Here is a 22,195-nt window from a genome sequence, read left to right on the forward strand (position 1 = left end):
GGTGTCACTGATTGTTGTGATGTGACACTGATGACGTCACTGATTGTTGTGATGTGACACTGATGATGTCACTGCTTCTTGTGATGTGACACTTATGACGTCACTGCTTCTTGTGATGTGACCTTGATGACGTCACTGATTGTTGTGATGTGGCACTGATGGTGCCACTGATTCTTGTGATGTGACACTGATGACGTCACTGCTTCTTGTGATGTGACACTGATGACGTCACTGATTGTTGTGATGTGGCACTGATGGTCTTCTTCTTGTGATGCGACACTGATGGTGTCACTGATTATTATGTGATAGTGATGGTGGCGAGCATCAATGCTGTGTCACTTATGGTTGTCACTGCTGTAGGTGACTACTTTTTTTATGTATCAGTGATGGTGCCAGTGCAGGGTGTTACACGTCATTCCATGGTGGTCAGAACCGGAATTAATATTTTAAAAGTGCTTGGTTCATGTAACTGTGGGTGGGCTAAGAGCTGTGTGGCTTCCCTCCATCAATTGTAATCACCCCACTATCAGCAATGCTTTAAAATAGCAATAACTGGCATCACCACAAGACTCTTCAATCAGCAGGAATAACGCTTCACAGATGTTTACTAGGTATCCAACAAAAAGAAAGCGATATATTTTAAGTTCAGCATTCTTTCAGATAATTAGATTTAGCCCCTAAACCCTATATATAAATCCCTTCATGCGAGTATCTAATCGTGTTTTCCCTCCGTTGCTCGACACAGTGTCAACTTGCGTGCTCTCTCCAAGTCTGGCCTCTATTCTGGAGACCCGCTTGGTTCGACCTGATAAGTCTTGTCCACCAGACAGGAACCTTCATTGGTGTCCTGCCCCTGGACTCCTGAAAGCCTAAAATAGAGCATATGCTCTTTGGTTCTTTCGATAAAGTCACGTAAGTGGAAAATAAATAAAAGTAAATTAAATCACGACGTTTCGGATGCAACACAAGCGTCCGTCATCAGGTGGGAACAATCACAGCAAAACACAGTTGCTGAAATAGGCAAAAGAGCTGCGATTACCAGGGGGTTGGGGGCAAGGATATAGATGGTGGAGGGGAAAGGAGGCAAATGAGACATTGAGGGTCAATAGCCTGAAAAGCAGGGGGCGGTACATGGACACTTAAGGCAATTTTCTAAATGATGGGAACTGAGCATGGCTGGGTGTAAGAGACTGTCGATGCGGATATGAGTGCAAACTAAAAAGCAGTTAAGGTTTTAACTGGTTGATAACATCCTTCCAATGTTTCGATTTAAAGCTTTCGTGACTGCAGGGATTCATCTTCTTGGTTCTTTCGGTAAAGTCCCTTCTACGTGACTTTACCGAAAGAACCAAGAAGATCCTTCCAATGATTGCTCAATTTGTATCCATCTTCTGAGTTGAAGTTACGTCTATGTTAATATATCTGGATGGCTTCATAAACAAACCTTTGATAGTAGCCAGAACGTTTGCAGAGCACCTTGGTCTCGGAGAAAACAATATCATGAGAGCCCACAGCATTATAGCAATGGTCGGCAACGGCGGAGGAGTCAATTTTGCCGTGTTTCAAATCTGACCTGTGCTCGCGGACACGGTCAGAGACATGACGCTTCGTTTCCCCAACGTAACAACCACCACAGACGCAACTTGGTTCGTAGACTCCCGGGTATTGCAAGTCAGGGATGACATCCTTCACAGATGGGATTACATAGCTGGCGTTACCAAAAGGATTTCCAAAATAAAAAAAAACACAAGATTCAAGTCCGATTCAGTACAGTACATTAAATCCGTGATCTAATCAACAGAAGCGACGGTTTTTGTGTGGTGGGGTACGTGGGGTGTGGGAGATAACCCCGGGTGGTGGTGAGCCAGCCGAGTAGTGATGTCCCGTAGAGAGAGGACGCGGGGGGGGGCATCACCCGATCGGCGGCCGAAGAGGAGGATGGAGGAGTTGAGGGCGTGGACGTCGGCCCCCACGACTACATTCCGTCTGACTTACACTTCGCCCTCGCTGAACAAGAAGACAATACCAAAATGTTTTCCTCCATGATGCTGCATTCGCTTCGTCACCCAGGCATAATGTGAACTCCGTTTTTACTTAATACACCCCCACTCTTATATTGAAAACCCGTTCAAACCATCCCCACGTGAAGTTGCTAAATAAGTTTAACGTACATACAGTGAGAGAAAAAAGTATTTAATCCCCTGCTGATTTTGTACGTTTGCCCACTGACAAAGAAATGATCAGTCTATAATTTTAATGGTAGGTTTATTTGAACAGTGAGAGACAGAATAACAACAAAATCCAGAAAAACGCATGTCAAAAATTTTATAAATTGATTTGCATTTTAATGAGGGAAATAAGTACTTGACCCCTCTGCAAAACATGACTTAGTACTTGGTGGCAAAACCCTTGTTGGCAATCACAGAGGTCAGACGTTTCTTGTAGTTGGCCACCAGGTTTGCACACATCTCAGGAGGGATTTTGTCCCACTCCTCTTTGCAGATCTTCTCAAAGTCATTAAAATTTCGAGGCTGACGTTTGGCAACTCGAACCTTCAGCTCCCTCCACAGATTTTCTATGGGATTAAGGTCTGGAGACTGGCTAGGCCACTCCAGGACCTTAATGTGCTTCTTCTTGAGCCACTCCTTTGTTGCCTTGGCCGTGTGTTTTGGGTCATTGTCATGCTGGAATACCCATCCACGACCCATTTTCAATGCCCTGGCTAAGGGAAGGAGGTTCTCACCCAAGATTTGACGGTACATGATCCCGTCCATTGTCCCTTTGATGCGGTGAAGTTGTCCTGTCCCCTTAGCAGAAAAACACCCCCAAAGCATAATGTTTCCACCTCCATGTTTGACGGTGGGGATGGTGTTCTTGGGGTCATAGGCAGCATTCCTCCTCCTCCAGACACGGCGAGTTGAGTTGATGCCAAAGAGCTCCATTTTGGTCTCATCTGACCACAACACTTTCACCCAGTTGTCCTTTGAATCATTCAGATGTTCATTGGCAAACTTCAGACGGGCATGTATATGTGCTTTCTTGAGCAGGGGGACCTTGCGGGCGCTGCAGGATTTCAGTCCTTCACGGCGTAATGTGTTACCAACTGTTTTCTTGGTGACTATGGTCCCAGCTGCCTTGAGATCATTGACAAGATCCTCCCGTGTAGTTCTGGGCTGATTCTTCACCGTTCTCATGATAATTGCAACTCCACGAGGTGAGATCTTGCATGGAGCCCCATGCCAAGGGAGATTGACAGTTCTTTTGTGTTTCTTCCATTTGCGAATAATCGCACCAACTGTTGTCACCTTCTCACCAAGCTGATTGGTGATGGTCTTGTAGCCCATTCCAGCCTTGTGTAGGTCTACAATCTTGTCCCTGACATCCTTGGAGAGCTCTTTGGTCTTGGCCATGGTGGAGAGTTTGGAATCTGATTGATTTCTTCTGTGAACAGGTGTCTTTTATACAGGTAACAAGTTGAGATTAGGAGAATTCCCTTTAAGAGTGTGCTTCTAATCTCAGCTCATTACCTGTATAAAAGACACCTGGGAGCCAGAAATCTTTCTGATTGAGAGGGGGTCAAATACTTATTTCCCTCAAATCAATTTATAACATTTTTGACATGCGTTTTTCTGGACTTTGTTGTTGTTATTCTGTCTCTCACTGTTCAAATAAACCTATCATTAAAATTATAGATTGATAATTTCTTTGTCAGTGGGCAAACGTACAAAATCAGCAGGGGATCAAATACTTTTTCCCTCACTGTACATATGCATGTGGTTTGGGTAACTCCTCTCCTCTTGGTTGCAATTTTATCAATCCATGTTGACTCTTTAGATTGGGTTATGTACAGGTCAAATCACTCAAGAGGCTATCCAATCTAATTACATTTTCTGCTCAGCAACACCAACTGTTTGTTATTTTATCGTACATTTTACACATTTAGTTACAATCGTGCCAATGCACCATTTGCCCCTCCGATTAGCAGTTGGCTAGGTACGGTGCAAAAGAAGTCCAACATCCATACAAGCATGGTGTCACGTGTTGTCAGTGCTATAATATTTTGAATATATGCAAAATATACCAAATTTGAAGTAAAATTTGACATGTTAACTTAAAGTTCTATTATCTTTAGTTTTGAGGCAAAATTGTTCAATTGCCTTATTTTCATAAAGGAACTATATTATTTTGTGTACTTGTTACCCTTACATAAATACAACGTATTTTTTTATTTCGTTTACCTAAAATTAACAAATCTACAATGTCATCATCAGTCATGGTCTATATACTGCTAAACATCTTCCCAAGCCATCATCATTCCTCATGGTCTGGTCCTGTGATGCAGAAATCCATTTTGCTTCCACACAATAACTAATCTCATCGCTCATTTTTTAAAACAAAAGACAGGCTAAATATTACAAACAAAAAACAGATGAGTACAGTTTTGTAAAACGTATTCCAAAAACTTCACAAGGTAGAATATGTGCCTTATCATTGTCTGTTTCCCAGCGTATAATCTTTATATAGACTCTTTGAATGTTTTGTGCCCATTTTCAAGTGTACGAAATATTCAGATTTCCGGAGCAGATGGAGCTGCAGTTTCAAAGCCTGCCACCTCATACCTATAATCGCCACTCATACAAGTTTACAAAAAGATCACCACCATAGGAGGCCTGGGTTGCACTTGGAAAATTAAATGACAGACTGATGAAATAATGATGGATGGACTGATGGAGAGATAGATGAATAGATACACTTGTGGCCAGACACATGGATGAGGATAAAAACAACCTCGTAGATGGACAAACGGGAGGCAAACAGTTGGACAGACAAGTGAACAGACAGGTGGTCAGACAGATGGACAAACAGATTGACTGACAAATGGACAGGTGGTAGAATGGACAAAAGTTTAATCAAAACAGGTTGATCAAAGAGGCAGGAACAGTCTTAAATCAATTGCAACAGCCATCATAGTCAAATTCACAACTGAGAATCAATTGCATTCGAGAACGTCAGAGATGCAAACAGCATCTTCACAGAGGAGAGGGAAAAGAAGCAGCAGGGCGGGGTTAGGGGCTGGACACCGCTGTTCAGAAGCGTAAGCGGTAACGGAAGCGAATATCGTGCGTTGGTTGCATGATGCCGAATCCGAATCGCGACGCGTTGATGTCTGGCTCTTTAGTGGTGGGGTCGCAGAACTCGATGTCGTAGTGGATCAGCATGAGCACAATGAACCTGAGCAGAGCCACGCACACACGTACGCACGCACATTGACGCACACACATTGACACACTCACATTGACGCACGCACATTGACGCGTGTGCAAAAACACGACGAACCCCCACATAGAGCTCAAGATTGTAGGGGTAACATAAATGTTGACTCGGGTTGCATCCCCTCAAGACCCTGCGTTAATCCGGCACTCATCACAAAAGGGGAACTCACTGTTTGATCTCGTTGGTGGCGAAGAACCGCCCGGGACAGATGGACACACCGGTACCCCAGGGCATTGTGGGGTGCCGGAGTTTGCGCCCAGACTTGAAGAAGTCCGTCTTCTTGGAGCCGTCCTCGTTCAGGAAGCGATCGAACTTAAACTCCTGCCGGGACGACACATCACAGACGAGCAGGTAATGGCAAGGCAGGACGAATGGTATGGGACCAATTGTCCTTTCAAGCTGAGTGGATGTAGAGAATAGCCTAATGGGAAGCTAATTTTTCAGTATAAGGTTGAGACAAGCAGAGGTTCTCATTTTAAGCTGAGTGAGCTTATGGGAGGTACTGGGTCTCAAGACTTGCATGATCCTGCTTTGGTTTAGTGGAAACCACATTTAACAAATTCATTATTGAGATAGATCAGCAACCAAGTTGTCTACAACCAGATCACAATGAATGTAACCCTCAAATCTAAATATCTAACCAGGACTGAGTCTTTTGTACTGGGATACTTAGTTGTATTTTACGGAATAATTTGTTCTAGGCTTGGGCCACAAGGTTGCAATACAGAATTGGATTCTTAAACAAATATGTGCAGAATTTTGAGCATGAGATTGTAGCAGGGAATTGGGATTTAAAGAATTAGAATCTTTTACTTATCCTGGAGGAATCTGATCCCAATCCAGGGTATTTACAGTATTACTACAATATTGTTACTATGATTATTCACTGTACTGCCACGTAATTGGCCCTCTTGATCATTCCATCTGAAGAAGTGTTTTTATCCGGGTGGGCGGAGACCGGAGCACCTGCCCTGGCGTCTACGACAGACGCGCACAGACAGCAGCCTCCCCCACCTCGGGATCCACGTAGACCTCGGGGTCCATGTGGGGGCTCAGGTGAGGGAACATGGCGACGCGATCGCCGGCGCGGAGCTTAGGCCCTGGCTCGCTGGCACCTGGAACCTGCAGCGTCATGTCCTGCTGGACGGAACGCACGAGGGTGGGAGCCGAGCGCAGGCGCAGCATCTCCTCAATGGCGCTGTCTGCATGGGGAAGAGAGGCAAGAGGGTAGGTGGGAAGGGGCCCCCGTGAAGCCACGCCACACTCATGCGGCACGCACGTTACGGGTGGGCGAGCAGGTGGGTGTACAGGTGCATGTGAGGAGTGGTAGAGCATTGGTTGATGCACTGTGCTACGAACCCGGTGATGCAAATTTGATTCTTGCTCACGGCCAACATCAGAGACACATATGTATGAACTTCTTTTGCATCGCACGTAGCCAGCCGTGCTAATTGGAGGTGCGAGGGAAGTACAACTAAACACAAAAAGCAGTTCTAAGAAATGAGTTTTCAATCTAGATTCAAAAGTGCACAGCTCCAGTGGCTTCCTAATAACGGAAGAGCGTTTCTAGATTAAGCAGCATTTCGTTCCATGCAAACCGCATGTGCACTACTCGCATGAAAACTGCGAGGTTACCGAGGCTCTCCACATTTAACTTTGACTTCACCGTGATGTACAATTGTGTATCGTCAACATATTGATGGCACTTGATGTCATGCAATGAGATGAGAGACTTATGTTGAAAATAGGAAGGGCCCGTGGACAGACCCCTGTGGTACACCAATTAGGCACGGCATAGGCGATGACTGTTCATCGACCAGCTTGTAAATATTACTCAATCCACCCCGGTGCCGTACCCGATACACCGTACCTTGGCCTTAGCCACCCGATGATTAATTATCCGATGGACGTTGGTGTCGAAGGCGGCTTAGAGATCGAAGCCAAAAAACGCTGCAGCACACCGGTCATCCATGATCCTGTAGAGGTAATCAGTGATATCTATGGGACATTTTTTGCCAGTACCAAAAATAGGTTTTACCCTTTCTGGCAATAAAATAGGTGTTAAGATGTTGAAACACCAAAAAGATACATTTTGCAAGGCATCAAGTCTGTATTAACCACACATACTTGTGGTAGAACATACAAACAAAGTCTGATGATATATGCATTGTCTTTGAAATTGATTGGTCTACACCAGGCCTTGTCTCATCACTGTTTGACCAGAGAATGCCAAAAGGTGAACAGTACAATGTCAATGCAAGTATTGGCGCATTTATAGCTCGGGTTGAGCAGTTATATCTATGGGACATGTGATCTTTGGTTCAGACATCTCAATGCTGTAGAATTGGCATGCCGACTGCAATGGGTTGAATTTGCCCATTGCAGCAATGTAGGGACGTAACTGCTTCAGACAAAGGCGCTATACAGTCTTTGAAATCGTGCTCAGGTTTGAGATCGTGCGATATTTTGATGGGGCACTATGGCTCAAGCCAACCTTTTTCACAAGCGATGTTACCTGCGCCATTTTGAACCGGTATGGGAAACAGCCCTCGCTGAACGAAAGATTTGCCAGGTCGACATTCAGCGGTGCAAGCACGTCCGAGCACGATTTGAGAATCTGCGTGTGGATGTAGTCGAGCAACGATGTCTTATTTGGCAGACGTGCGATGAACGTCGACACCTCTGCTACTGACGTTGATGCCAGGTTGATCAAACTCAGATGGCAGACTGGGAGAATGCATTGCCTTCAAGTTACACACTTCCATCTTGATCATCACTATTGTTTTAAATTTTGATTTAAAGCTTTCGTGACTGCAGGGATTCATATTCTTGGTTCTTTCGGAAAAGTCATGTAGAAGGGAAATAATAAAATAATATTAATATAAAACAATAAAAATTCTCACGCCGTTTCGACGTCAAAACGTCGTGAGAATTTTTATTGTTTTATATTTATATTATTATATTATTTCCCTTCTACGTGACTTTACCGAAAGAACCAAGAATATACATCACTATTGTCTTTCCAAAGAGCATCGTAAGTACTGTGCAGAGACCGGGTCGACTATTTGATGAGTGGCTGGAGTGCAAGTAAACCATTCACGAGGCGCCACAGAGCATAGGGGAAGCGAGCAGAGCTTAAAACGATCTGCGACACTCAGTAATGAGTCGGTTTGCAGATCTGCAGATGGCTCTGTAAGCAAGTCGGACAGTCTCGAAACTAGTTTTCTTCCAAAGACGCTCTAGCCTCCTCCTCCGTCTACTTCACAGCGATCGCCTCCGGTGACAGTCAGTTCCTGCGCAGATTCACCATGGAAGTCGAAAAAGATGGCAAGCTACCCTTTTTGGATGTCCTAATTAAAAGGACACCTGATGGTTCAATGAGCCACTCTGTCTACAGGAAAGCCACCCATACGGACGCTTACCTAAAACCGGATTCCCACCACCATCCATCCCAGAAGAATTCCCTCATCAAGACTCTATACCATAGAGCCCAATGCATCTCCGACCAGGAACACATTGCCAGTGAACTCAAACAGGTACGCCAAGCTCTTAAGGCTAATGGTTACTCCGACTACACAATCCGCAAAGCCATCACTCCAACCATCAAGAAGGATCCTGTTGAGGAGCCTTTCAAGACCATCACCTTACCCTACATTGCTGGGGTCACAAAAAAGATCTCCAAAATCCTGATTAAACACAAGATCCAGGTCCGATTCAACACAGTACATAAAATCCGTGATCTGGTCCCGTCTGTAAAAGATGTGGTTCCAGACATACTGTACCCTGGCGTCTACAAACTAAGTTGCCTCTGTGGTAGCAGTTACATTGGGGAAACCAAACGACATGTCTCGGACCGCATCCGTGAACATAAAGCAGACCTGAAACACGGTAGGACAAACACCTCAGCCGTGGCAGATCACTGTTACAACTCAGTGGGCTCACATGACATTGACTTCTCCAAGACAGAGGTTCTCTGCAAGCCATCTGGCTATCATGAGAGATTCGTTCATGAGGTGATCCACATATACAAACACAGAGACAATTTTAACCGAGAAGATGGATTCTGGCTTAGCAATCATTGGAAGGACGTAATAAACCATTTCGGATCTTAACTGATTGTGTTCACGTTTACGGTGACTTTCAGACCGCGTTCCACTCACTGGCATTGTATTCTCCGCAGGGAATGGATTCTTTGCTCCGCTGCAAGTTTTCCCCCCACGACTCACCCATTGACACGACGGTCAATGGTACAGTGTATAATAACAAATAGTATAACATTTATATGCTTAATACAATGTACAAAGTAATATATAGTATCGTAATTGTATAGTAAACATATAGCAGTGTGATACACATTAGGGTGGGTAGAATAATACATAGTGTTATATTAAAATGTATAAGGTATAGGGTGGTTTATAGCAATACAGTATATAATTTAATGTTGGGTTTATCTTTGTCAGTATATAGTACGGTGTATGCTCGTGTGATGTAAGAGAATAAAGTTTAGATGGAAGCATATTATATACATTTTACGACGTATAATTGTAATGTATTACTTGCTGTTAGTAACTCAGCTTATTGTAGAGTATAGTAAGTATACTGATGGTGCTATGCAGCTTATACTTTAGTTTTTTTATGTAGTTTATACTTTAGTTTTCTACGTGGTTGTTTAGTAACTTCAGCTACATACTATTAACATTCCTTTCCTTTGTTAATGCTACTCCCTGCACCCTCCCTTGGTGCTGCTGATCCTGCATAATGCATGGGCATAATATGACTTTGAAACCCCCCCGCCCACCTCCTACGCATTTCCCATGAATATGCTAAATTCCTCCTGATATGCACATTCTTTTTGTTAAGGCGCTCTTCCACCTCCAATCCAGCTTATATATAAGCTCCTAGCTTGGCAGTGTCTCATTCTTCACCTGAAGACGGCTGCTTGCGTTGTAGTCGAAACGTCGTGAGAATTATTTTATATTATTATGTTTTATTTTTATTATTTTATTACTTCCCTTCTACGTGACTTTACCGAAAGAACCAAGAAGATGAGTTCCTGCGCACTTTCCCCCTAGACCGAGTCAGCCTTAAATAAGTACTTGGTGCAGTGTGAAAACATCAGCACTGGGGAAACAAAGGCGGCTGTCTGCGGTGCTGGCCACCAACCCACCCGTATACTGTGTTGGTCTTCATAGTTTCTCGCTAACAACACTTGCAACAACAATTTGTTAAACGCTATACGTCGGGATCTTTGTATTTGAGCAGGTGATTACACAGATGAGTGGGTGCGTGAGCAAGTGGGTGGACAGGTGGGTGAGTGTGAATAGGTAGGTAAGAGAGCGAGGTGAGTGAGAGAGTGGGCAGGTGGGTAAGCCAGTGAGTGGGTGGGTGAGTAGGTGAGTAAGCGGGTGACTGGACACACCAAGCACGGGCGTGTTGACGAGTGCATCGCGCGTCAGCGAGATCACTCGCGTCTCCGCGCCATCGCTCTGCCCCGTCGCCTCCAGCAGCTGTTGCACCTCGGCGCGCACGGCCGCCATGGCGTCTGCGTGCCTCATCAGGTACGCCAGCATCCAGAATGATGCGGGGCCCGCGTTGCCCTGGTCACGTGGGGGACATTCAAGCCTGTGGTCTCTTTGCTGCACACCTGTAATCCAGCGCTTGTCAACAACATTTATCGTACCTGTTCGCATTGAGGGGGTCATCTCCTGCCTTGCCATACGACATTCTTATAATCGAGTCAAAAATAAATGTTGGAATAATATTTAACATAAGCGGCAATTAAATCATGGCTCTCGTGCCATTTCTCGTATATATGGGGTGAGAGATCGAGCAGAATTCATGATAGCCCGAGAAGAAGTGCAAGTCTGTTATCCAGCACTGGAGGCGAGGGTTTGTGGATCACACAAATGTTGCATGACGCCATTCCCATGGGTATCAAGGTACCACACCCCTGGCTTCCCAGGAGAAAGGGGCACAGCAAGTGTCGACTAATATCATCTGTTCCGGGTTCTCTGGTTTCCTCTCACATTCATAAACAATATTTTACAGGGAGGAACAATGTTCCACACTGCCCACCAGGGATTATTTAGCTGCTGTCTGTCTGACTGTCTGTCTGTCGTACATAAATAAATATATAATACACACAGCTCTTTGATTGGTGGAGACCTTACAAACAGCTCTTTGATTGGTGGAGACCTACTGCCGGGTACGGAGAGGGGAGGTGCCTAAGGGAGGAGGGTCAAGGGAGGGGCCTAAGGAAGGGGGAGTCAGGAGAGGGGCCTGAGGGGGGGGGGGGTCAGGGGTGGGGCCTGAGGGGGGGGGTCAGCGGAGGGGCCTGAGGGAGGGGGGGGTCAGGGGAGGGGCCTAAGGATATGGGGGGGGGGGGGTGCTCAGGGGAGGGGCCTAACAGAAGGGGGGTTAGGGGAGGGGCCTAAGGGAAGGGGGGTCAGGGGAGGGGCCTGAGGATATGGAGGGGGGTTGTCAGGGGAGGGGCCTAAGGGAAAGGGGGTCAGGGGAGGGGCCTAAGGGGGAGGGGCCTAAGGGAGGGGGGGGGATAGTTAAGGGGGCTGTCTGCCTGGCTACCTCAAGTCGAGTTATCTTTTATACATACAGGTAGGAACAACAGGTTCCACACTGCCCACCAGGGATTATTTGTCTGTCTGTCGTGCACGAATGCGCTGTCCAACCAAGTTCCTACCTGCCCATTCCGAAGGAACGTGTTTTTGGGTGAAAACATCTTAAAATTAAAACTTATAATGTAGGACTTTGGTGAATAAGAGTCCTTAGACTCAGTGTGGCTTTCTGGCAACATACGTATTACATTATAATCAGAAAAAAAGAACATTGCTATTTATTGCTTAATGTTTAACATTTTATTTTTAACACGTGTTTCATATTGTCAGTGTCCGGAGTGTTGTACATCACCCCCCCCCCCCCACTTTGCACAAGGACCTGCTGCAGGGCTAATTCAGGGCCCTTACCTGAGAGGCCCAGAGCATCATGAACAAGGAGCGATCGCGGGTCTCTTTGTCGGCCTGCAGCTCGGCAAGCGTTTCGTCGCGGCCCAAGATCCAGGGGCTGACGTGCTCATGCACACGCAGCAGCGATACCGTCAAGAGCTCCCAGAACCACGACTTGAGTCGGTCTACTTCCTTCCTCTGGGCTGAGCCGTAGTAAAAGCGGGGGAGAGGGGGTGCAGAGGAAGAGGGTCTTGGTAAAATCACGCAACTCATGGATAAGTGAGCAGAGGGACAAGAGGGCTGTCGAGCAGGTGAGCGGGTGGGTGGTTGAGTAAGTCAGTGGGTGGGTAGACAAGTGGGTGTGTGAGTGGGTGGATAAGTGAGTGGGTAATTAGGTGTGTGCTTGGGCGAGCAAATAGGTATGTTGGTGGGTGAGCGGGTGCGAAAATTGGTGGGTAGGTGGGTGAGTGGGTGAGCGGGGGAGCAAGTGTGTGAGCGAGTGGGCAGGTGATTGAGTGGCTGGGTAAGTGGGCGGGTGAGTGAGCAGCTGGGTGACGATATAAGTGGGTGGCTGGGCAGTTACAGTTATTGCTAATGGGCCACATGAGACAAAACAAAGGAGAAGCTTGCAAACCGATAGCACACTTGGAACAAATGGAGAGTCAATTTTCGGGTCGAAATCTCTGTAGGCCTGTGGTACTATCCTCAACGCTGACTGTTGAGGTTTAACTTGACACAGGTAAAACCCACTGGGGAAAGAAATGCTCATTTTCGATGGTGACCTGATTATAGAAACCTGATTAAATCAAAAGATACTTGAGAGACGTATTGTGGACGTTGTGTCATACCGGGCCAGAGCGTGGACGAGGTAATGGTGGGGAACAGCTGATCGTACTTGCGGAACTCCTTGAACACCTCCAGAGAGCACGTGCTCTGCACAGCCGGCCCGCCTGGGTCCTGGCCAAACAGAGTCAGGTAGCCGGCCCTATGCGCAGCACCGACAGTGGTTACTCAATGATGATGATAATGGCGACGATGATGATGATGACTATGCCGACGTTGAAGAATGTCAATGATGATGACAACAATCACGAGGGCAATAATAAGAGCGCCGCGCATGATGCCGATGGTGATGATGTGAAGAAACGCAATGTAGATAGCGCAAAAATTCCAAGAGGGGGGCAGGAGATTGGGGCGGAGCTTGTCCCGGCGCACCTGAACACGATGTTGTAGCAGAAGTCAAAAAGGCCGGACTCGTGCCACTTGGTGTCCCTGTGCCCTCCGCACCCCCTGTGTCTATTCCCCTCATCAGATGAACCTGGCCCCATGAGCAGGTGCAGCTGGTGCATCATTGCATCCGTCAGGCCCACTAGCCCTTCGCCCTGCAGGTGGCTGTGAGGTGACACGCACACACGACCATGCATGTGTGAGCAAACACAGATATGTATATTTGGCCATGAGTTTCACTTAAACCCAGGTCACTTCACTAACCACTATATTACCGCTCCCCACATGAATACAATCACATATATACATGTTAATCAAACATGTTGGGTGTTAGATGTAATCCTCTTTCAGTGATTCCAATCAGATGCCCAGCATCTTCTTGTGTGTAGCGGACACTCCCCACCAACACGCCGAGAGAAGAAAAGGTTCCAGTCTGTTTGTTCCACCTCTATCACACATAGCTCCCACCTTCATACACAGCTCTCTCCTCACGTCCCTCCTCCAACTTGCCATTTTATCTCCACGGTCCTCTCTCCCATTACCTCCCCCTGGCCTCATCCCTGTCCCTCAGTTCCAGCCGTAAAATCACAGTCACATCTCCCACCACCAATCACAGATCATGATACCAGGGGGTTACTCCCAGTCAAGTAGATGCAGGGATTGACATCAGCATGGTAGGGAGAAGGGAATGCTGATGTTGTTGGGACCGTTATGGAGGATCGTTACATGTGGAACTACAGAAAGTTTCCAAGGCAATTTGAACAAAGTTGCTCTGTGATGTGGACCCTATGCTAAACAGAAATTCACACAGAACCATTGTTGCTCACAAGCTGGGCAGGAATATGTCGCCAGTAAACTCGTTGCACTGGTTGAGTTCAGGGGGAGAGGTGGCCTGAATAAAATATATGTAAATTGGGATGTAAAAAATACCTTCGTACAATCGGGGTAAATGTGTTGTCTGTGTTTATTGTTTCTTAAAGTAATCTGGTTAGGAGGTGGCCGGATGGCTCAAAGCTCAGAGTGTCGAACTGGGCCCACTAAGCACGTGGGGTTTGAATCCAGGTTTTCTAGGTCAGCGGTTCCCAAACGTTCCCAAGTCACAACCTACCCGCGAAGCCATATCATTTTCAAGGGCCCATGAAACAGTGAGACAGCTGGTACACCGCTAAGTCAGAGGAGGCAAGTACAGATACAAACTCATGCCAAGAAACAGGGTAATCTTCACACATTCTGGAGTCATGTTGGAAAAAAAAGGTGTCTTAGAGGAGTCCACATTTGGATGGTGTTACTACGTAGCTCACCGTGTGATGAAGGATTTGTGCAGACACTTGCTCACACACAGGGACACTAAACAGAAACTCCACGCGGAAAGTCACCCGAGTTTGGAATCGAACCGAGGCTCTTCTTGCTGGGACTCATGAGTGTTACCACCGCGCGCCACTCTGTGCCCACAGGTACAAGATCGAGAGTGAGCGTCACTCGAGGTGCCGCACCGGATGTCGATGGCGCCGTTGGGCTTGCGGTACTCGACTTTGTAGTTAACGCTGAAGACATCTGAAATGAGCTCGCACGCATACTTCATGAAGTCCAGCGTGGAGCGTGGCTCCCGCCCCACGGCCGTCATATCGTGCGGGTCCAGTATGAATGTGAAGTACCTCCCGCCCAAGCACACCTGCAGTGGCACAGGGGGCAGACACACAAGGACAATGAACGGCTACGCAGGCTGCTGAAATGAGTTGCTGCTAGTGAGCACACGTGAAGGTCGGACAGAAGTTCGAGCAGCTGGCAACTGGCCGCGGCGTGTGGCACTGTGCGCCGTTAAAGCGGGCGTCCACATTTTTAACAAGAATCGCGATGTGCAGTGAGATGCGGCATCAAGAACAAAGATTGCTTCGATCTCGATCAGCCCAAATAGCATTTAATGTGACAAGCGTTGTGTCTCCCGTATTGATATGTGAAGCCACGTGAAGCAAAATCAGAATCTTTATATATCTTTATTTAGACTGGAGGAATCAATGAACATTAAGATCCAGCAAAACAGCTGACGATATCATCCTCAAACCAAGGGCCAGGAGGTTGATGCCCTTAAGAATAAAACGTTTAATCGTATACGTTATGAGTCAGAAACATGGACATTGATAAAGTGTAATATATATGCTGAAGAGGCTGCAAAAAACGCTTGAGTGAGGTGCATACATGTGGAGAGGTGTTATTCTGCCCTCCCCATGTTGTCAGTGGGTAGCGTCACTATTGGGTCAACAGGGGGCGGAAGAGTGGCTACGCCTATGTTAAGGGGCTATGGAAAAAGGGGCCAACGGTGACCTCTGGGATAACGGATCCTGGGACACAATCCACAAACCCCGGGTGGGGGGATTGGGGGATGACGCCACCCTTCCAGGACCTGGTGGAAGGTTCTGGAAGAAAGGCGGGGCTGGGGCAGAGCAAGCCCTGGGCCGGTATATAAGTTGGACCTCTGAACAATAGAGGGTCAGTCTCCTCCACTCCGAAGACCGAAGACCTGGGCTGAAGCTAGGACCCTGGACCCCAAGCTCCGCCGTCCTTCTAAGGGCCGGAGCTCAGTGAGGCCAGTGGTCAGGACCCGACGACCCGGGCACGGTCGGGTCAGCGTATCCTCCCCTAGGGCCCCTAGCCGGAGGTCGGGGAATTAGCAGGGTCCCCAGTGTTAGGGCAGTGTAGCCCGGAGACCGTACCTCCCCAATGTTAGGGCAGTGTAACCCGGAGGCCATACCTCCCCAGGTATCGGGTAAAGGGGCTGCTACCCCTTTGTGTTAGGGATCCTGTAGATAAGAGTAATAAATATTGTGTTGCCTCAATTAGTGTCTCCCCTGGTTTCTGACCCACTACAACTGGCGTCAGAAGAATTTGAGCGTGTCAAATTGACGGCTCTTTACGATTCTGCGTGGATTTTCGCCGTTTAAATAAAATTTCTATGGCTGACACGTACCCGCTCCCGCGTATGGATGAATCATTGGATGCGCTGGCGGGGGCTCATTATTTCTCCACACTGGACCTTTTGTCGGGGTTTTGGTAACTTCCCCTCGATGACACGTCGAAACCAAAAACGGCCTTTCGGACTCCTCAGGGACTTTTCAAATTCAATAGGTTGCCCATGGGTCTCCACTCGGACCCTGCAATGTTCCAGCGACTCATGGAGCTAGTCCTTGCTGGGCTCCAGTGGAATTCGTGTCTAATTTACTTAGACGATGTCATCGTCTTCAGCCGCATGTTCAATGAACACCTCAATCGATTGTGGGCTGTCTTCCTGAAAATGCGCGCTGCAAACTTAAAATTCAAACCGCAGAAGTGCCACCTTTTGCGGGAGTCGGTATGGTATCTGGGGCATATCGTCTGCCGCTCGGGCATCTCCACCGATCCTGAAAAAACCAGGAGTGTCTGCTCATGGCCGACTCCCACCTCGGTGGGGGAGGTCCGTAGCTTCATTGGTTTTGCCTCTTACTATCGTCGGTTCGTCACTGATTTCGTGTCAATCACTAAGCCCCTTCATGCCCTGACGGCAAAGGGCATGGAATTTCACTGGGGTGAGGCTGAGCAGTCTGCGTTCGACGCGCTGCACAATGCCCTGGTGAAAGCACCTCCATTAAGCTACCCCGATTTTTCCAAACCCTTCCTTCTGGACACTGATGCCAGTAACACCGGTATAGGTGGAGTGCTCTCCCAGGTTGTTGATGGCATCGAACGAGTTGTTGCAAACGGCAGCAGGGTGTTGTCCTCTGCGGAACAACGCTACTGTGTGACTCTTTGCGAGTTATTGGCTATTGTTTTTTTAATTCAACAACATCGGCCGTATCTATATGGGCGCCACTTCACAGTACGATCCAATCACTCGGCGTTGCAGTATGCCTTGCGTGTTGACCAGCCATCGGGTCAACTGTCACGGTGGCTTGAGATCCTCCAAGATTTCAATTTCACTGTTACTTACCGCAAGGGTACCCGCCACACCAACGCCGATGCTCTGTCGCGCCTCCCTCCTGCCGACAAGTGTGCATGTTTTCTGGGGTTGGGTGGCTGCAAACCCCCTGTCGCTGCTTCAGTTCCACCGCTGGTGGCGGCTACGGACGAGTCTGCCCGTGACCTGGACCACGGGGTTGATCCCCCTGACCTGGCTGGTCGTGATGACCTGTTGGGTCTGACCACGGCCGAATGGGGTCGCCATCAAATGGAAGGCGCATCCCTTCTTGCCTTGCGGCGCCGCGTGGGTAACTCGGCTGTGGTAGGGGAAAGACGTGTGCCTCTTGTCTTGCGGAAGGGTCCCCTCATGCAGTGGGACAGTGACTCGTGCCGCCACAGGATTGTTGTGCCCTCTGCTGTGCGGGGTAGAGCCATTTGGGCAGCACATGAGCGCCTGTTGCACCTTGGTGTTAAAAAAACCCTCGGGTTGCTCCAACTCCATTTCTTCTGGCCTGACATGCTGCGTGATGTGTCCCACCTCCTTAAAGGCTGGACGCAGTGCGCACGGCGGAAGCCACCGGCTAGGCCATCCTGCCCGCCGTTATAATCTATCATGGTGTCTCGTTTCAACGAGTTGGTGGCTTTAGATATTTTGGGGCTCTTTCCTAACACTCCTATGGGTAACAAGTACCTGCTGGTTGGGGTGGAATATCTCACGCATTGGCCCATGGCCTGGCCCCTCCCCAATCAGTCGATGGCAGCTGTTGCTGAGGCCTTTGTCCATGACTAACCCTAACCCTTAACCCTAACCCTACGTCATGGACAAAGGTGCTCCGGAACAGCTGTTGACCGACCAGGAAAATAATTTCTCGAGCATCTTGTTGTGTGATGTCTGCGCGCTGCTGGGAACAAAAAAAGTCCGTACTTCCCCATACCATCCGCAAACTGATGGTATGGTGGAGCGTCTCCACAGGACATTGACGTCAATTTTGTGTCACGAAGTTAGCGACTCCCAGCTCGATTGGGACCTTCAGATTTCCGGGGTCTTGGCAACATATCGATTGGCTCCTCACGCCGCCACCGGGTTTTCGCCATTTTTCTTGATGTATGGTCAAGACGCCGACCCCCCGGTGGATGTTCGGCTACGCGTTGACTCGCTTTCGTCAAAATCTAAAATCTCGGACCACTTGCAGTTCAACATCAGGAGATTGGCTGAGGCGCGGGAGGCCTCCATCGTCAATTCAGGTTCCCGGCAAAAAGCTAATGAGCAGCTGCGTAACCCCAAGTCGGCCACGCACGCGTAGACCGCTGGGGATGGGGCGTGGCTTCACTGCCCCTAGGTGCCCTTGTCCACGTCACCTAAATTGCTTAAGCCCTGGAGGGGCCCCGTTGACATTGTCCAGGTCATCCGTCCCCAATGCATCAAGGTTAAATGGGGTAGACAGTGCTGGTTCGTGCACCCCTCACGTCTAAAGCCTTTCATCGCGCCGTACACTCCCATGCCGCGTACACACCGCAGGGGCTGAACTTGTGACGCGTCTGACGAGCCAGTGATGCCTAAGCCTCAGATGGATCACGCCGGTGCCCTTCCAGGTGATTGACGGGCCCGGGCCCGTCCGCGCCTGCCAACGAACGGCCACGCGTCCTGCCTGACGTGCCCTCCAGGGAGCCCGTCTTGCCCGCACCACCTCCTCGGGCCCCTGTTCCCTACGACGGGCCAGCTAGGCACACATGCTCAAAGACTTTGCGCTTCTCCTAAGGTCGCTCTGTATTCCCCACGCACTCACACCACTCGACTCACCTGCTTCGGGACCACTGGGTTGCCTTGTACTGTGCCGATTGGCGTGCCATGTCGCGGGACGGTTGGTTCTTGCCACGGGCGGGCTGTGTTCATCGTGGGGGGGGTAATGTAGAGGTGTTATTCTGCACTCCCCATGTTGTCAGCGGGTAGCGTCACTATTGGGTCAACAGGGGGCGGAAAAGTGGCTACGCCTATGTTAAGGGGCTATGGAAAAAGGGGCCAACGGTGACCTCTGGGATAACGGATCCTGGGACACAATCCACAAACCCCGGGTGGGGGGATTGGGGGATGACGCCACCCTTCCAGGACCTGGTGGAAGGTTCTAGAAGGAAGGCGGGGCCGGGGCGGAGCATTCCCCAAACCGGTATATAAGTTGGACCTCTGAACAATAGAGGAGCAGTCTCCTCCACTCCTAAGACCGAAGACCTGGGCTGAAGCTAGGACCCTGGACCCCAAGCTCCACCATCCTTCTAAGGGCCGGAGCTCAGTGAGGCCAGTGGTCAGGACCCGACGACCCGGGTATGGTCGGGTCAGCATAGCCTCCCCTAGGGCCCCAGCTGGAGGTCGGGGAATTAGCAGGGTCCCCAGTGTTAGGGCAGTGTAGCCCGGAGACCGTACCTCCCCAGTGTTAGGGCAGTATAGCCCGGAGGCCATACCTCCCCAGGTATCGGGTAAAGGGGACGCTACCCCTTTGTGTTAGGGACCCTGTAGATAAGAGTAATAAATATCGTGTTGTCTCAACTAGTGTCTGACCCACTACACTTGGATTTACACTGAGAGACAGAAAGAGGGACATGTGAATGAGAGGTCATGTGCAAGTTAGAGATATCAAATTGACTGCTAAGAAAATGTTGTAATTGTTGTGCGGTAGAAAGGATGCTGAAGTCGGTCGTGTAGGGGCTGACGCCAAACTGTTTATTCAGGGCTTACGCCGACCTCGGGGGAAGGGGTTAACACAACAGTTCTTAACTAATCTCCCCAGGGGAAGGGTACTGGGAGTTCCCTACACCCTACCAGGCTATCAGGTTCTTTGCACAGCACTGACTGAGGGTTCAGCCAACTCGGCCAGCCGGGTAAAGCAGCCCTTTAGCCTCACTCTCTACCCTCTATCCCGGAGCCCCCGACTCCCCTAACGCTCAATCCTCTGACTCATGGTGAAGACCCCGTCCACATCAAGGGTCTTCCCTCAAATACCCCGGGGGGGCATGACGTGACTTTACCTTGACGGCATTCCCCCCGAGGCGAGTGTGACCTGACTTCAGCACTCCACTCCTCAACATAATTATGCAAATCTAAAAGCCAAACGTTTTGTACTTTTGTAACCTCAGCCTAGGAAAGTGTATATTATGGAGATGTTAAAGGTTACCTACCCCGACTATGATTGCCACCTGTCCTGGTTTTTCAAGGATATTCTCTTCATCACACAGATGCCTGAGGAGATCTGCAAGTCTTCCTGTGACATTAAACTCCCTGTTTGTGTAAATAGCATAATAATACAGCACTCACTACAATGCAATTGCATGTTGATCTGCCCTATTTCGTTATTGTGCGAGATAGTCTGCTTCCCATCATATAACCCGTGTATTTGTACCACGTTTATTTGTTCCCACTGTCCCCCACTGCTGTTGCTGACCGTGAAGGTGTCTCCGTGCTTGCGCTGCATGCGCTGCAGGAAGGTGTACGCGTTTCTCCGGAACTCGATGGCGTGGCCCAGCCATGGGATGAGGCCTTTATCAAGGGGAGGCTCTCCTGGGCGCCTGCGAACACAGAGGGCATTGATGGGTGGGGAAGGGGGTGTCGACCTTGAGGTGGGGGAGCATGTGGGCACTTAGTGGTGGGAATGGCGCAAGGCCAGGAAATGAAGGGAGGGGGCCGGAGAAAGAGTTTGGGCATTAGGGACAGGAGGAAGGGTGTGTTACCAGTAAAATGTCCCAGTTGGCCACGGTGCCTACTAGTTTGGTGAGGTGTGTAATGGGGTGTAAAGGTGTGTAGTGCTGAGGGATGGCATCCTGTCAGCGAGCCTTCAACACTTGACGTGGCCTCAAAGTGCACCTGGCCTGGCACAGGCGCCGTGGTGACGTCGCTGTATCTTAGTGGCGAATGGCAGGTATTGGTCTGATTTGTTGAGATGTAGCAAGGTGTATAATGGTATGGTGAGGTTTGATACAATATGCAGTGGTGTGGTTTTGTTAGTAATGTTCAGGTATGGTGAAGTGTGGTGAGTGTGTAATGGCAAAGTGTTTATGGTGTGGAGTGGTGAGTAACCGTGAGGAGCAATGAGGTGTGGCGATTGAGTCGTGGTGAAGCGCGGATCAGTGTGGTAAGCAGTGGTGCGGTGTGGTGAGGCTCACTCACCTGATTCTCCGTGTGACGAACAGGACAAGACCGATGATGGCAATGACGAGGAACCCCACGACCCAGGAGGACGCGAACAGCACTGAGATGGCCATTTTGTATCACCTCTACACAACAACGCAATACTGTACAATACAACACAATGATATAACACAATACGGCGAGTGACATGGCCCAGCGGTAGTGCATTTGCAGCTTGTTGCAGAGGTTCATGGTTTGAGTCTCCCGGCCACCCTGGTTAATACTGCAGTTGTACTGTCCTTAAATACACACCGTCTCCTTCACGGTGGACATTAAAGAGCCTGTGATATTTATTATAAAAGCCCTGCGTTCCGCTTGTCCGTCAACTAAATTATAAAAAAAAACCTTTCAGAAGCCCTGAATCAACAAGTTATATAAAGTTCCTCCCTCCCCCCAGATGTGGGCGTAACAAGTTGATCCAACAGGTTTCCAAAAATTGTTGACCCCTTCTTAAAAAAATAGTATTTTATTTTGTAGGCATATTAGCATATATACATACAATCGAGTCGGTAGCATCTACTGTCTCTATTGTAAGTCAGTAGTATCTGCACGCATGGGAGGGAGGGGAAGAAGAGGGCATTTGGAGTGGGGGGGGGGGGTTGACGAGCAGGCGCGAAGCGTTGAGAAA

General features: G+C 48.7%; 1 protein-coding gene across 1 annotated transcript; it reads right to left on the minus strand.

Moving 5' to 3' along the window:
* Nucleotides 1-5,087: 5,087 nt before the first annotated feature.
* LOC144938355 (7-alpha-hydroxycholest-4-en-3-one 12-alpha-hydroxylase-like) lies at nucleotides 5,088-21,641 on the minus strand. The gene is made up of 10 exons (XM_078866193.1): nucleotides 21,547-21,641; nucleotides 20,825-20,948; nucleotides 14,954-15,132; nucleotides 13,449-13,625; nucleotides 13,082-13,218; nucleotides 12,255-12,436; nucleotides 10,694-10,871; nucleotides 6,289-6,476; nucleotides 5,444-5,595; nucleotides 5,088-5,232 (listed from the first exon to the last, which is right to left on the minus strand). The coding sequence occupies exons 1-10, from the start codon at nucleotides 21,639-21,641 to the stop codon at nucleotides 5,088-5,090; spliced, it is 1,557 nt and encodes a 518-aa protein (XP_078722319.1).
* Between the last annotated feature and the right edge of the window lie 554 nt (nucleotides 21,642-22,195).

The sequence above is a fragment of the Lampetra fluviatilis genome, chromosome 2 (assembly GCF_964198595.1).
Source record: "Lampetra fluviatilis chromosome 2, kcLamFluv1.1, whole genome shotgun sequence".
NCBI classification, from domain to species: domain Eukaryota; kingdom Metazoa; phylum Chordata; class Hyperoartia; order Petromyzontiformes; family Petromyzontidae; genus Lampetra; species Lampetra fluviatilis.

Excerpts from the sequence above, each read along its gene's own strand:
- LOC144938355 (XM_078866193.1), bottom strand. The coding sequence starts at position 21,641 with ATGGCCATCTCAGTGCTGTTCGCGTCCTCCTGGGTCGTGGGGTTCCTC. Across the intron at positions 13,219-13,448 it reads TGCTACAACATCGTGTTCAG|GGCCGGCTACCTGACTCTGT; the intron begins GTGCGCCGGGAC and ends TGCTGCGCATAG. Across the intron at positions 5,596-6,288 it reads AGGTCTACGTGGATCCCGAG|GAGTTTAAGTTCGATCGCTT; the intron begins GTGGGGGAGGCT and ends TCGTCCCGGCAG.